The 16,436-nt window shown below is 38.7% G+C and overlaps 1 protein-coding gene across 2 annotated transcripts in view; it reads left to right on the top strand.

Moving 5' to 3' along the window:
* Positions 1 to 16,436, top strand: part of ASCC3 (activating signal cointegrator 1 complex subunit 3) — a 362,371-nt gene that overhangs the window by 220,213 nt on the left and 125,722 nt on the right. For both annotated transcript variants that reach the window (XM_053266329.1, XM_053258340.1), the window contains exons 23-29: positions 3,960 to 4,058; positions 4,635 to 4,803; positions 8,865 to 9,085; positions 14,790 to 14,875; positions 15,374 to 15,540; positions 15,643 to 15,788; positions 15,889 to 16,009. In XM_053266329.1, the coding sequence (XP_053122304.1) occupies positions 3,960 to 4,058; positions 4,635 to 4,803; positions 8,865 to 9,085; positions 14,790 to 14,875; positions 15,374 to 15,540; positions 15,643 to 15,788; positions 15,889 to 16,009 (1,009 nt within the window). The remainder of the gene's footprint in view (positions 1 to 3,959; positions 4,059 to 4,634; positions 4,804 to 8,864; positions 9,086 to 14,789; positions 14,876 to 15,373; positions 15,541 to 15,642; positions 15,789 to 15,888; positions 16,010 to 16,436) is intronic.

The raw sequence follows: 16,436 nt of genomic DNA, 5'->3' as shown, positions 1-16,436 counted from the left end.
GTAGGAGTGGCATCGTCATGACATCTCCTGAGTTGCCCTATGACTACAAAGATTATAAAATATAGAAGGCTCAATAATCAAGACCACGAACACAGTCTACCTTTTCACTCTCATCAACTCCAATGCAGGTAGTACCTGTAAAAGACTTTGGTAGCAGGTGACGTGCTTACTCTTCCAGTGAAGGTGTTGCCATCCACTGCAGTGTCAGCAACACAGACCTCTATACCTCCTGGAGCCACACCTCAAATTCCTTACAAGCAAGTTGTGAAACCCATGTTGTTGTCCACCACCACTCAGACTTCAGTTCCCATAACTGAAGTCCCTATAACTAGATCTGTGGAAATAGAGAGTCCTAATGCTCTTTCATCTCCTCCATCTTCTTCAGATGAACATAATGGCTCTTCTGATTTCAAATCTGATTGCGAGAGCACAGATAATCTTAATGACTCTTCTCCAGATGTTCCTCCAGGTACTCATATTTCCCCAATGGAGGAGTTAAAAGCCTATCACTTGCAAGTCAAGGAAATGGCAGAGGCACTGGGGCTGGACCTTAAGACACAGTCAGCTACTATTGATGACCCAGTTTATAATTCTATGACACAATCTCAGTCTGCTCATGCAGTAGCACTGCCAATACTGCCTGTTATTTCCCATGTAGCACAATTGACATGGGAAGTCATACACACATCCACACCAACATCAAGTGGCTAGAAGGCCTTTATCAGGTACAAGAGGAGGACAGTGCTTACCTTTTGAAAGTATTCTGTCCCAAATTCTTTGGGGATAGATTGTGCCACATCTTCAAAGTCAGGTAGACAACACACTACACCTGCACAAAAAGAGGGCAGAAAATGGGATGTTATGAGTCAGGAAGTATACTCCATTGCATGCCATTCTGCCAAAATTCCAAACTACTCTGCATGTGTGGCTAAATATAACCATTCATTATGGAAAAATCTACAACAGGATTTTGACAAGTTGTCTCCAGAGGACTTTAAGAAACATTTCACAGAGAACATAGTGAAGCCTACTGCGGTAACTAAACAACAATTAAGTACTGCCAAACATCTGGTAGAAATTGAGTCTAGAACTCACTGAGTCCTGCGTCAGTGACCACTACAGTATCTATTCTGCCTGGCTCCATTCTGCCTCTATGCAGTCTGATATGAAAGATAAGATAGTGGGTTTACCCTTTGAGGGCAAAGGCCTTTTCAGCGAAGAAACAGATGCCACCATGGAGAAGCTGACAAAGTCCAGAGTCACTGCTAAGTCATTTACTGCACCATCAACATCATTGTACCCTTCATGATATAAGACCTTCTCTAAGCAATGATCCTCCTATAAACAACAGGATCACAGAGATAATAAGAAACCATTCCAGCTGTATCAAAAGTGTAGCTATGCTCACAAGAACAAAAACAACCAGAGCCCGCGCAGTAAAGAATTCAAGGAGCATTCCAGGTGGACTGGACTTCAGACCTCCTGTACATCTTTCCTCCTCAACCTCGAACAAGTTGAGTGGTTGCCAAATTACTTACCAACCATGTGTCATACATTGTGATAACGCTTTGGTGGCACCACCAGTCCTGATTCTGTTGGTACTCAGACTATCTCAACACAAGCACAGGAGTTTGGAGATTGCCTCAACTTCCAAATCTCCTGTCTTGAGACAGTGGCCAGGTATTACATCCAGATATAAGCACGCTAAGACTGTGTGGAGAATAGGTTACTAGATAAGATCTTATTGAACCAGCGAAAACTTTCCACAAGCCTGAACTACGTGAGAAAACGGAAAAGGTTCGCCTCCTAAGTGAAATTGGAAAGATTCAGACATATGCAAGCCTCTATCAGGGAAGTACTCTTGTATTTAATTTCTCTTAAGACAGCTGGTTTGGCTAATGTGTCCATTAAAGTTCATCTGGCTGCTGTTTTTGCTACGTATCACAGCTGAGATGGGAAGTCTGTTTTTACACATTCTGACTGCAAATGGTTTCTGAAAGGACTTACAAAGTTGTACCTGCCCATTAGGTTACCAGTAGCATATCCTTGGTGCTTTCTATAGACTCTTTAGAAAGTAGCATATCCTTGGTGCTGACTATAGACTCTTTTGAACCCTTGGTTACAGCCTCACTAAAGTTGGTAGCATTAAAAACTGCATTCCTTATAGCCATTACCTCTGCCTGCACGGTAAGCGAGCAAACATCTCTGGAAATAGATGCACCATTTACAAGGTTCTGCCCTGATAAGGTGCTGATGCTCATGGACCACTCATTCTTACAAAAAATCTTGTATAATTTTCACCTAAACCAAGCTATTGTGCTGGCAACTTTCTACAGAGATCCTGTGACTCCTCTAGAGAAGGCAGTGCACTCGCTTGATGTACACAAGTCCCTGTTGTATTACCTGGATCGCATGGAATCCTTCCAAATGACAAACATCACTTTGTTTCCTTCAAAAGGAATTTGAAGGGACATTGTGTTTCTAGACAACACTGTCATATTGGCTTGTGAAGCTGATTTTAGTGGCATATAAACTACAGAAGGTAGAGCCAACTAAATCAATCAGAGCACACTTTTAACGTGCTTAGGCTGCCTCTGCTGCACATTTATCTGGCATAACTGTCAAAGATGTCTGCAAAGATGCAACCTGATCAACAGAATTGCCTTTTATTAAACACTATGCTATCAACCTATGCTCGGCAGCAGAAGCAAATTTTGGGAGAAGTGTGCTGAAAAGGGTGTTGCAATAACTACTGCACCCTCCGCCTAAGGGAGCTAGCTAAACACCCATTGTTATGGATGGCAACAGATCACAATCCAGATAAACAGGTTGCTTACCTGTAACTGATGCTCTCATAATGATCTGTTGACATCCATAAACCCTCCCAATCCTCCCCGCTGCAGTAGTTGTACAGTGTGCCTAATTAAAAAATTTCAAAGAACTTTTCAAATTTTTCAAAGGAGAAATTTTTCAAAGGAGAACCACTGTCAGCTATGGATAATTGTCTACTCGGGTGGTCGTCCAGGAACCGAAGAAAATGGTGCCCCAGCTGCCTTTAAATAACAGCCACACTGAGCGTTTTGAGGTGGAACATGGACACCACAGGGAGCTATAGCATTCCAGCCAAAGGTTCCTGTGCAGGTGCAGAACCCATTCTTATGGATGTTGACAGATGACTACCAGATAATCAATTACAGGTAAGCAACCTGTTTTTATTCTAACTCTAGTTTATTAAAACAAACCAGGATCTAAACCATGGTTTAAATTATCATCTGAATTGGATCCGTGTGTTGCCAGCTGCAATTGTACATTTAAGCAATGTATTTTGAACAATACATTTTAACAAAATGCAACGTTTCATCTGTAGTTAGAATTCATAACAGATTTTCTAAGAACTAGCCAAAGAGAAATTTATTGATCCTATACTTGCTTGCATATGGGTATGTCAGTAATAGACTGAGTCTTTGGTTTTACAATAAATAAATTTAAGTATCCCTTGTTAATTATGTACATAGTGATATTATGTCTGCAATATCTGAACTGATCCAGTGTTGCAGCAATGGGAAGATGATAGGCAAGTGAGGTGAAATAAAATGTCTTATTTGAAACAGTGGCTTATTGCTGAGAACAAGCAGTATAAGACTCAGATTCAACTATTCCCTCATTCCACACGTGTAAGGAGAGGAGTTTGGCAGGTTCCATTTGCAGTTGGTTAAAAACTGCAATTTCCCATTACATCAGAAATTCAAAACTTGAGTTTGTACATGCCACATTTCCTTAACAAGCCTGGGAGAGGAAGCCCACAATCCTAGAGCTTCTGCCTTCTCGTTATAATAAACTATGGCTTGTTGCAACAAATGAACAAGGCTATTGTATCAGTCAACTCACTTAATATACAAATTGAATCTTTTAATAATCTAAATTTCTTTTTTAATGAGTGTTCATTATCTTCATCCTAGGTGCATGGCACAGGTGGAGAGCCTTGGTGGATCTGGGTGGAAGACCCAACTAATGATCACATTTACCATTCAGAATATTTTATTATTCAAAAAAAGCAGGTAAGCATATCCTGCATAACAGTGTAAAGAGTATATCCTGTGTAAACTGGGTTTTTTCCCCATAAACATCAATTTAATCTAAATACTATAGCACAATATTAGATATACAGTATCTGTCTGAATTTCATTTTCAGATTCATATGCTAAAATTGGCTTTCTGTGTGATCATTCACTGGCATCACTTCAAAAATAAAATCTAATAAAGGATTTGCCTTTCTTCTGTGTATGAAGGAACAATTACTTGCAGATGAAAAATCAAATGTGTAATACTTCCTTCTATTATATTTCTCTAAACAGATTATTACTAGCTACAGTTTCATCTAAAGAAATCACTTAATAAGCAGAAGCCAAATCGTAGTGTTTAAACTACTTAGGACAGGATCCATTTTTGAAACACAAAAAACTGGAAAAAATGAATTTAATATTATATCTTGTTTTCTGTTGTATAAATATACAGGATGTAACATACTTCTTTGCTCACATAGATTTATTTGTTGCATTTGCATGAGAGAATAGCGCAATCTAAATATTAGCTATGAAATGATAAATAATAATTCTGCGTATTTTATTTGTTAGATCATTGCAAAAGAAACTCAACTCCTGGTATTCACAATACCAATATTTGAACCTCTACCATCTCAGTATTACATCCGGGCTGTGTCTGATAGATGGTTAGGAGCTGAGGCTGTATGTGTTATCAATTTTCAGCATCTGATTCTACCAGAGAGACATCCACCTCATACAGGTAACAATCTAAAAATAGCTGCCGCCCTGTGGAATTACATGTGCAATGTATTTTATGCAATATATTGGTGTTGATTCCCTCCTGCATGTTGCTCATCTCGATATTAAATAGACTGCAACAATGTGAGAATGATTAACCAGTGTTTAAAGAACTTCTCTTGTGATCCTAGCAAGTTGTCTCATGCCTTATTGTGTTCTTCCCAAGTGATTCTGTACTGAACATTAAGCTGAGTAAAAATTTTCCTGTAAGCAGGGGTGGAAATTTGTTAGGTTGAGGCGGTTTTTCTTATCAGCTATATTATTCACTTGTTTTATCTATGATCCCTTAAGACAAGGGATTCCAGCAAGGGTACTAGTACCTTTAAGAATCCTTTATAGGCTTCCAGGGACTACTCAGATTCCGCCATGCCTCCCCTTATCCTGCATCCACGCTATTTGCTCCCCATCTGAGGATTGCCAGCATGAAGTTGATGCATCCTTAGCAATGTGTCTACTGCCGAAGAGGAGGCTGGCTACATGCTGAAGCTCAGCATCTCCCTCCCCTGATTAATAGACCCCTCCCCTGACTGACAGGCTTCAGAAAATTAGCACTGATTATTCCATTGAAATTAATGGGACAAGTAAACTTGTCCCATCGGCTTCAATAAGGCTGCTTAAGAGTGACTGCGTGTGGATGTGAGCTCAGTCAGCCAGGGAAACAGTTAAGTAGTCTGTCTCCCTAACTGTAACTCTTAAGTCTGTATTTGTGTGTGTGTGTGCGTGTGTGTGCGTGTGTGTGTGTGCGCGCGCACAGACACACAAACATAAATTTAATGTTACAGTTATAAGACTATCTACTCCCATTAATTTTAATGAGACTACTCATGACAAATTTAGTCTGGATGTAAGCCAGTGACTGGAGTAGCCTGTCTCATAACGGTAACATTTGAGTGTGAGTGAATGAGTGTGTATACTTGGGTTATACAAGTATACAGTGCACTATTGTCATAAAACTCTCTTCAGTCTCCATATTACTAAGTCATGAAGATGAAATCAGTTGGCACATGACCTTTTTTTATTCCCTTGATGCACCAGTGACTTATACATCATTGTGCCTTGTATCTTGTAGACTTCTATTGTAATTGTGCTTCATCTTATTTAAAATTCAGCATATTCATAATATACATGTCTGGAACTGTGCATCCCTTCTTTACATGTATAAATGTGCATATGATATGTTTAAGCATTGTTGTGCTGCACCTAAACTGTCTGGTTAAACATGTGTACCTTATTTATCTAATTGACTGATCAATGAGTACTATTCAAAAGAAATCAAAAGGATATTTACACATCACCAGATATAGGATTGCCAGGATTTATGGTAATTGACTGCCATGCCCATCTGGTTCCTCTGAAACAATGAAGTGTACAGAGGTCCTGCTAGACAAAGATCAAGAAAAGGCCCTTTCTTCCTTTGACAGATCCCAAGAAATCACAGCATTAGTGAAGATGATGAAAGAGTTCTGAAATATCTATGAAAAGTATGTTAAGAATATTAAGCCTTGCAGCCTCAGCAAATTTTATGGCTCTACAGGCATACCTTACTATGAAGCATCTTAGAAAGGGCACTAAGATTTTGAGCCAAACAGGACTTCAAAGAAAGCATCTGTGTAACAGAATCAGCGCACATCCCCACTAATTTGATAGAGGTTTAGTCCATTCTAGTTATTCATATATCCTTTCTGCATTCCACTCTTTCTCATTGTTTGGCAGTCATACACTGAAGAACTATTTTCTTAATTTTTAATCGTATCTCAAAAATACATTACACAGCTATAGACCATTGTTTTTCTGGTTCAAGCCATATAATTTCCTTTGATGTGTCTTTTAACTGCAATAAAATTAACAAGCTCTCTCTATCAGATTATATTGTAGTCCTAGATTGGCCACTGCTTGTTCATTCATAGTCCAAGTCCATCCTTTTGAAGCTATTCCCCCACCCCTTTGGATCTCAAGATCTAATTAGAGTTGTGAGAATAAGAGCTTTTGCTTTCATTGTGAAAAAGAAAAAGTAAGGTTTTCACTATGACAGCACAGCACCCCTTTTTATCACTGCAACAGCATAAACACTGGTCTACATATGCAACTGAGTTTTCGATGTGGAAAAGTCTTCAAATGGAGATAATTCAAGCCTGAATATGTGAATCAGATTTCTGACTATCTAAGTATTGGAGACTCAGCTTTGTTCTGTTGGTATCATTTTCATCACTAGCCCACCTAGTTGCCCATGAGCCTGTGCTTGGGTCTGGTGTGGAATGAGTTGGATGCACTCTCATCCTGGTTGGTGAAAGGTAGTGTATGGAAGCTGGGTGTTTTGCTGGCTATGCTAATAAGTGTCTTGGGATTGATCCAGACCTGAACTGTGAAAGCATTTGGTGAGAATTACCATTTGATGCTGCCAAGTACCACCCTGTGTTCAGCCTCTGTATTCTGGGAGAAGATGCTTGCTCCTTAAGATCCAGGGATGTACCTTGTTAACAGTGATCTACCTATAATTTTTTTTAATGTGTTGCTATTGAGATCTGTAGTACAGCATTTTTAACTCCCTAGTCCCTCCACTCTTGTTTCATAGGCAATAAATTCCTAACAATGTGCTTTTTGTTTAAAGTGAGAATGGTTCTCGGCCAGTATTCAAAAACTTGCATATTTAATCGATTTGCATTCTGGATAATTCAACATTATCAAAAGTGATAATGAAGATACTAACTGTGTATTATTTCTGACCCAATAATTTCTTGTTATTTTGGCTAGGATTCAAAGGTGCTTGGTACCAGCAGAAAGGAATTTCTACTTATGCAGTGCAGTGGTGCTGGGCTGTGCGATCTCTGTTGTTCCCTCTGTGCAGTTTTAAGCACAGTTCTGAAGCCTTCAGGATTATCATTTCATGGACACTCTGCATACAATTTGTTGACAAAAAAGAAATATAGAGCTAGAACCATTAAAAACTTTGGAAGCTGTGTCCATGGAGCTGGCTCTCACACATTCCTACTAGTAGATAGCTGTGGGTAGAGTTAGGATGGGAAGCCTTCTCCCTATTACATAATAGCAGCAATTATACTCAATGTTGAACATGCTTTTTGTTTTGGTTGTAATATACCAATTTAGTATATTGTCCTTATAAACTATGAATTCTGTTATAAAAATACTTAATTAGCTATCAGCTTATATAATGTAAACTGGATTATTTTTGACTGGTCTAATGTGAGGTTGAAAATTGTATCACTCAATTTTTAAGAGATTGGTAGAGGTGAGGGACAAAGGAAAGAAGCACATGGTTGGGGGAATTAATGCATATATGTGTCCCTGATGGGGACTGCAAAAATGTGATCTTATACAAAACCTCTAAAGTGTGAAATCTGATTTCTGTGACTTCACTGATACTTTTTTCCTGCAAATCTTAAATCTCAGCTAAACTTTTGCAAGTCTAACATTAAAATTTGGTGGGACTAGAAAATCGGGTTAAGTCTGTGTGCTGCTTAGTGTTCAGTATGCCTATTTCTGATCTCATCACAACTTTATTTTCAGCTTTCCTTCTGCAAGATTACTGTTGCAAATTCGGGCCCTTGTTTTTCAAGCTTCTTGTCTATCCTTGCCTGAGGCCATGATGATCTGTGTTGTTTTATTTATCTTTGTCATCATAAACAAGGCTTTGATATGGTACATTTAGATTTAACTACAGTAGATTTGAAAAGACAATGGTCTATTAAGGAAGATTTATCTGTGCAAACTTTAAACAGTGGAACAACTTAGTATGCCCAACAGTGCTGCTTTTAAAAACTAGACCTATACAATCAGGGTTTTTGTTTTCATTTCAGTTCAGGTTAATATATACTTGGATAAAAATTCATTGGAGAAATTAAATCCCTTTTTGAATATTATTTCAATTTATTTAATAAATTATTTAATAGTAATTTAAATTACTATAGTAGGTATTTAATAGTAATTATTATTTTTGTCAGTATTCTGTGTTGACCTTAGAAGCAACCTGTTGTACATATAAGCATTTATTCCTCCATTTTTTAGAACTACTGGATCTCCAGCCTTTACCTATCAAAGCTTTGGGACATCCTGCTTACGAAGCCCTGTACAAATTCACTCATTTCAACCCGATTCAGACCCAGATATTCCATACATTGTATCACACAGATTGTAATGTTCTTCTTGGAGCTCCTACTGGATCTGGAAAGACGGTTGCAGCAGAATTGGCTATCTTCAGAGTTTTTAACAACTATCCCACAGCAAAGGTTTGCATAACTGATCTACCTGAGAAATGTTTCCTTTTTGTACACTTCTTTTCATCAGGCTTGAACTGATCAAAAGAATTGATAGTCATATTGTGATAGGGGGTTGATGTGGAGTTTTTATCACTTGCTAAATGATGTCTTATCAAATCTGAGGCTACAAATATATTGATTTTCTTGCTGGTAAAAAAAATTGGAACTGTTTTGCAAGCAGTCATAACTGTATTTCATGAAGCAAATAGAAATTGCTTTGAAACATTTCAAACTAATGTCACTTGGGGGAAAGAATCACTTTTAGGAGTTCGCTGGGATTTATTATTATTATTTCTTGTTTACACAGTCAGACAGGTGTTATTGACTGGTTTGTTTTATCCAGACATCGAGTCCTTCCCCAGGACCTGGGATGCCAGAATTTTATTGTCAGTTACAGATATTGTCGCAGAATATAGGCTGTTCTCAGTAAAGCTGCTTTTTGTAATTGGCTGATGGTGATTTCTGTGGCCCCTATGGTGTTGAGGTGCTCTTCGAGGTCTTTTGGAACTGCACCCAGGGCGACAATTACCACTGGGATTATTTGGGTCTTTTTCTGCCACAGCCTTTCCATTTCAATTTGTAGATCTTTGTATTTGGTGATTTTTTTCTATTTCTTTTTCTTCTATTCTGCTATCCCCTGGTATTGCTATGTCGATTATTTTAACTTGTTTTTCTTTCTTCTCGACTACAGTTATATCTGGTGTATTGTGTGGCAGATGTTTGTCTGTTTGTAGTCGGAAGTCCCAGAATATTTTTACATCTTCATTTTCTTCAACTTTTTCAATTTTATGGTCCCACCAATTCTTGGCTACAGGTAGCTTGTATTTTTTGCAGATGTTCCAGTGTATCATCCCTGCTACCTTGTCATGCCTTTGTTTGTAGTCAGTCTGTGCGATCTTTTTACAACATCTGATTAGGTGGTCCACGGTTTCATCTGCTTCTTTACAAAGGCGGGCACTTGCTGTTTGTTGTGGATTTGTCGACTTTTGCTCTTATTGCATTTGTTTTTAGTGCCTGTTCTTGCGCAGCCAGTATTAAACCTTCTGTTTCTTTCTTCAAGCAACCATTCTTAAGCCATTGCCAGTCTTGGTGATGTCTGATTTTCCACTTATATTGTGCAAATATTGACCATGCAGGTGCTTGTTTTTCCATTTTTCTGCTCGATTCTTGACTTGTTCTTTCTTGTAGGCCTGCTTTCTTTCATTGGTGTTGAATAGTTTCGCATTATTGACCATTTTAAGTGCATCTTCTTCACTGTCCTTGATATATTCTTCAAGGCCTCTTTTCTCCTCCTCTACTGTTTGATGGACTTGCAGCATTCCTCTTCCACCTGAGCTGCGATGGAGGTATAGCCTATTGACATCACTGCAGGGGTGCAGAGCATGATTGATGGTCATGATTTTCTTGGTCTTATGATCTAGCGTCTCTAGCTCTGCCTGGGTCCAGTCTGTTATTCCTGCAGTGTATCTGATAACAGGTATAGCCCAGGTGTTGATGGCTTGTATGGTGTTCCTGCCATTGAGTTTGGACTTGAGAATTTTTCTAACTCTCCTGATGTATTCACTTCCAATTTTTCTTTTAACTTCAGTGTGTGAGATGTTATCAGCCTGGAGAATGCCCAAGTATTTGTAATGTTCTTTCTCTTCCAGGTTCTTGATCTTGCTTCCATTGGGCAGTTCTATTCCTTCTGTTTTTCTTATTTTCCCTCTGTTCATTATTAATGCAGCACACTTGTCTAGTCCAAACTCCATTGCTATATCGCTACTGAATATACGGACAGTGTTTAGCAGTGATTCGATTTCTGACAGGGACTTTCCATACAACTTCAGATCGTCCATGTACAGCAGATGGTTGATTTGACTTGATGTTTTAGATGTTTGGTATCCAAGGCCTGTTTTGTTTAGTATTTGTGAAAGTGGGGTCCTGGCGATTACAAACAACAGAGGGGATAGTGAGTCCCCTTGGAAAATGCCTCTTCTAATGCTAACCTGTCCAGGTGTCTCGCCATTGATTGTTAATTGTGTACTCCACATGCTCATTGCTTTTTTAATAAATATCTGACTGTTTTTGCTGACACCAGTTGTTTCTAAACATTTTAGTATCCATGTGTGAGGCAATGAATCAAAGGCTTTCTTGTAGTCAATCCATGCAACACTTAGAAAAAACACACTTTTTCTTCTCTTGCAGTTTTCTAAAATCATTTTGTCTATCAGCAGCTGGTCTTTTGTGCCTCTGGTGTTCGGGCAATTTCCTTTCTGTTCAACTGGAAGCTGTATGTTAGTTAATAAGTGTTGCATGACTTCATCTGCTATTATTCCAGTTAATAATTTGAACATGGTTGGCAGGCAGGTTATCGGTCTATAATTACTTGGAACTGCACCTTTTGCTGGGTCTTTCATTATGAGATGAGTTTTCCCAGTTGTTAGCCATTGTTCAACATCACCGCCTTGCAAAATGTGATTGAACTGTTTTGATAGTTGTTTGTGAAGGCTTGTTAGGTGTTTAAGCCAAAAGCCATGCAGTTCATCGTTGCCTTGCGCAGTCCAATTTTTAATTTTCTTTGCTCTTTCACTTATTAATTCTGGTGTTATTATTAGATCTTGCATTTGTTGGTTACATTTTTTGACCTCTTTCATCCAGCCTGCTTTTTTATTATAATCTATTGGATTGTCCCATAATTTCCCCCAGAATTGCACTGTTTCTTCTTTATTTGGTGTTTCTAGGTTTCTTGCAGTTTCTCCTTCTATACTTTGGTAGAAACGTCTCTGATTTGACTAGAATTGGAGATTCTGCCTGTGTTGTGTAATTCTGGCTTCATATCTGCTAATCTTCTTTGACACTGCTGTTATTTGCTGCTTTATTATTTCCAGGACTTCTCTAATTTTCCTTGAATCTAGGTGGTATTTTTGGATCAAATACTGTTTGGTGTTTTCATTCCTCAGCTTCTTGTCTTTCATATCTTTCAATTTACTAGCATCTGATCTAAGCCTGGAGATTTTATTTTCTAATCTGATCTTCCATTTAGGTGATGTACTGCTTTCTTTTTTGACAGGTCCACTGATCTTATATCCGAGCTCTTGTGTTGTTGTTGTTGCTGCACTGTACATTAGTTGGTTTGTTTCTTGCAAATTATTGGTTGTTATTTCTGCAAGTGCATCATTGACATCTTTTAATGCCTGAGCAAGTTGTTTTTTGACAACTGTTTTTAGAGCTGGAAGTCGGACCCTGGTGGTTGTCTGGTTCATGTGCTCAGTTATTTTTTGCTTTAGTTCTTGTTGCTTTTCTGTTAAACGGCATTTGGGTTTTTGAGGTGAAGGCAAAGGGGGGTTGCCTGGTTTTGATTTTGAAACAGTTCGGTAACAGTGGCATCCTCAATTTCCAACACCTCCTCCACCTGCGCCTGAGCAACTTCTTCAATTGGTGGTAATTCTTCTTCCATATCTTGAGCCTGTGTTGCTCTTTGCAGTTCTTCCAGCTCAACTCCTGTGAATACGTTATTTCTTATTATGAATCTTCTCTGGTCTGCTAGCCTTTGTTCTGTTATTTCTGTATCTGAATGCTTCTCTTTCCAAATTTGGTACATTCTTTTTAAATAACCTCTTCTAGTTGGACTAGACTTGTAATAGCAGATCATTATTTCCTTGTTGGCATTTTTTGTATTTTTTTTCGGTTAAGCGACGTTTCTTCCAGTAACCTTGCAGTCTCCAGCCCTGGTTGCTCAACTCAAGATCCTGAGCCCTGTTGCCCACTTGCCACCAGATGTCCAGGGACTATAGCACCTGGCGTGGTCCTTGTTGACCCGGGCGACGACCGATCCGGTATAGATTTATTAAAGTTACATCTCACCATATTGTTGATGGGAGAGGCACTCTTTGTCTGGCTCCTCTGGTGAGACCTGTCCAGTATGGTTGGACCTCTGGCATAGCTCTCACCTTTCTCAGAGCACACAAGCCCCACAACCATGCCAAGTTAGTGCCTCACTGGGGGTGGTTGTTGTTGTTGTTGTTATTATTGTTATTATTACTGCTGTCTCCATGCTTTCTACAGGTTGGTTTGTTTAAAATATTTATACCCCACTCCTCCAGTACACTCCTGCTCATAGCAGCTTACAGCATTAACAAAATAGGTAGAATATAGAACAATAAAAAAATAATAAAATTTAAAAAGTTTAGACCCAGGCTAAAGCCACATTTAAAGTTACAGATTTCAAATTAAAAGTTATAAATAAAAAGCTATGAACTACAAAAACTACCAGATATAAGCTTTAAGTTTATCTTACTGTGTTTATATTGTTTTCCTTCTGAAGTTCATCTATTCAGGCGTTAGTTCTGCTCTTCCAGGGAGGCACTATCCCAAAGGCTTTAGAATACTATCCAGAAGTCATGAGATTGGATCCTAACTTGTGCAAAAGGAAATAAGCTTGTGCAAGAGATCTTGCCTGCCTCCTCCCCACAGCAGCACTCTCACCCCCTGAAAAACCTCTTCTGGGGGTTGGGGGGCCCTCAGAAGGAGGGTACAATGGGATGTGGTGGTGTGCAGAATAAGGGACAAATCCTTATAACTGGGCACAGGCACCTTCTGTTACTGAATACAATTCCTTTCCTCCCTCACACTTTCACTAAGACATAGAAAGAGGCTTGTTTTCCAAACAGGGCTTAGGTTTGGGACATTTGTCCCTATAGGCCCATTCACATGTTATGTTCAGCACTCGTGTGTACAGATACAGTATACAGATACAAGTACAGTCATTCATATGTTGTGTTGAATGCAGGTACAGAAGTACATTTCCTATCTCTACCATGCATTGGAAGAGCCTGTATCCAGGTTCAATTTTAAAATGAATGCAGGTACAGTCATTCATACAAACACATGTAAGAGTGTACATATATCTGTACACTCATACAGCATAATGTCCGATCAGGCTTATGTTGGCTCCTACATTTTTCATGCCTACCTATAAGTGATTGTACTCAGTACAGGTCATTATAATGATATTAATTTGCCTTAGTGGTGTTCTAGAATAGTGTTCTAGTTTATATACATTATTTCTTAGATTTTAAATTCATGTCATTGGCTCAAAGACGTTTTGGATATGCAAACAGTCTTTCTCAATTTGAAGCCTCCTGCAAGCAACTAAGCTAATGGTCTGGTTCAGGTGATAATCTAAACTTTGGTTCAGAAGTTCATGAATGCACATGGCAAGCCTCAGGCTCGGCCACTCCCCTCCTTCTGTTTTCCCTGTGGGCAAGAGGAATGAATGCTTTCCTTTTTTCCTGAAGAATAAATAACAGCTCCTCATTACATTGTAACTCTGAGCAATGTAGTTTGTTAATGGGAGAAGAGCCCTGTTCAGGTGTGTTATGAAGTAGACACACTATACTTGAGTGCTGAGAATCCTCCCCCACCATTACCCACCTTAAAACACCACTCTCCCTGCTTTCCATGCCTACAGCATTTGTGACTGAGGAGGAGGAGAAGGAAGGGTAGCACTTGAGTCCAAGACTCAGGAGAAATCATTCACAGTCATCTAAGCCATAATTTAGAGAATACTCTGAACATCACCATTATGCCGAAGTATGTCTTAACTGATGGCCTTAAAAAGACCCTACAAAAATGATTATGTGGTTATTAAATTGGTTCTTTTTTTCTGATTCCTGTGGCCTGTATCCTCCAGGCAGTTTATATTGCTCCGCTAAAGGCACTGGTGCGGGAAAGAATAGAAGACTGGAAAATTAGAATTGAAGAAAAGCTTGGCAAAAAGTAAGTTTTCTTGCTGATCTATCAAAAATCAAAGCACATTTTTTAGAGCCCTGAGATACTCAAGATGCACATTAAGGTTCATGTTCATTATTTGTTTATAAGCTCATCAGATGACTGTATAATTTTACTGTGCTGTATAAAGTATAAACATTACTGTATAAAGTGAATAGAGTACTTGCTATATTTGCAAGTAAAATATTCTTCAGAATGAATATTTGAACATTTTGAAATTTTTCTTATTCATAAGTTAAACTGCAGTTGTCTCTGAAAGGACTGCGATATAATGCAGATATTCATTGGTCTCCTTTACTGTAAGGGACATAAGCAGGAAGTGAAACTATTGTCTAGAATGCTGCTGTTGATCCACCCTTGCACTGAGACAGGATATTTTATTATGTTTAAGCTAAGGGTTAATATTCCGGACTTACTGTCTGTTCCGAAACAGTGAAGAATGAGTGTTTATATCACTTCACAATGACCATTTGACTCCTTTTACAGGGTCGTGGAGTTGACAGGGGATGTGACTCCTGATATGAGGTCCATTGCCCAAGCTGACCTTATTGTTACTACACCAGAGAAGTGGGATGGGGTTAGCAGAAGCTGGCAGAACAGAAGCTATGTTCAAAAAGTTTCTATTCTCATCATAGATGAAATCCACCTTCTAGGTGAGCATCATTTTTATCATTATTACTGCTGGAATTGAAGTGTGCTCTGGCATTCCTAGCTGAACTTTGAAAATATTGATGTGCATTCTTCTTCTTTTCTAGGGGATGAGAGAGGCCCTGTACTGGAAGTTATTGTGTCTCGTACCAACTTCATCTCATCTCACACCGAAAAGTCTGTCAGAGTGGTTGGTCTATCCACTGCATTAGCTAATGCGAGAGATCTTGCTGATTGGCTGAATATCAATCAGGTATGGTAAAGACATGAAGATGCATTGTATTTGAGAGTAACAATCTGAAATAAAAGCTCCTTTGAGCATGAGCAAATGATCATTTATATTTTCTCTTTAGATGGGACTTTTCAACTTCAGGCCATCAGTACGTCCAGTCCCATTGGAAGTACACATTCAGGGCTTCCCTGGCCAGCACTACTGTCCTCGTATGGCTAGCATGAACAAGCCGGCATTTCAGGGTATGCTGCGATATCTATAACTTTATTTTTAAAGGTGTAGTAGACAAATTTATATCATGTGGTGGTGTGTATTTTCTTGGGTTATTTTTTAAAAAATGTCTTTTAATAGCATGACCTGGCTTCATGCCTCATACATTTGGATAGTAGCATGAAACATGTCAATAGAACTAGATGTATTTCAAACAAATAAATGATTGAAATTATTGTTGGCATTTGCAATAGTGAAAACATTTTCCTATTAATGTACTAAGATTTACAAACCTCTCCTGGTATATTAATTAGGTTCTGTAAGAGATTTCCTCCTCATGGAAGCTTTAAAAAATTGTAAACAGAAGTTGCACATCAAGCGCTTGCATGATTCTGATTTCAAGGCAATAACCATAAACTTCAGAATTTTCTGTGTGTCCAGATATGCCTCTGTTTTCAA

Source organism: Hemicordylus capensis, chromosome 1 (genome assembly GCF_027244095.1).
Source record: "Hemicordylus capensis ecotype Gifberg chromosome 1, rHemCap1.1.pri, whole genome shotgun sequence".
In the NCBI taxonomy this organism is placed as follows: domain Eukaryota; kingdom Metazoa; phylum Chordata; class Lepidosauria; order Squamata; family Cordylidae; genus Hemicordylus; species Hemicordylus capensis.
The sequence above is the reverse complement of the archived record's forward strand: the minus strand, read 5'-3'. Positions and strand labels throughout refer to the sequence as shown.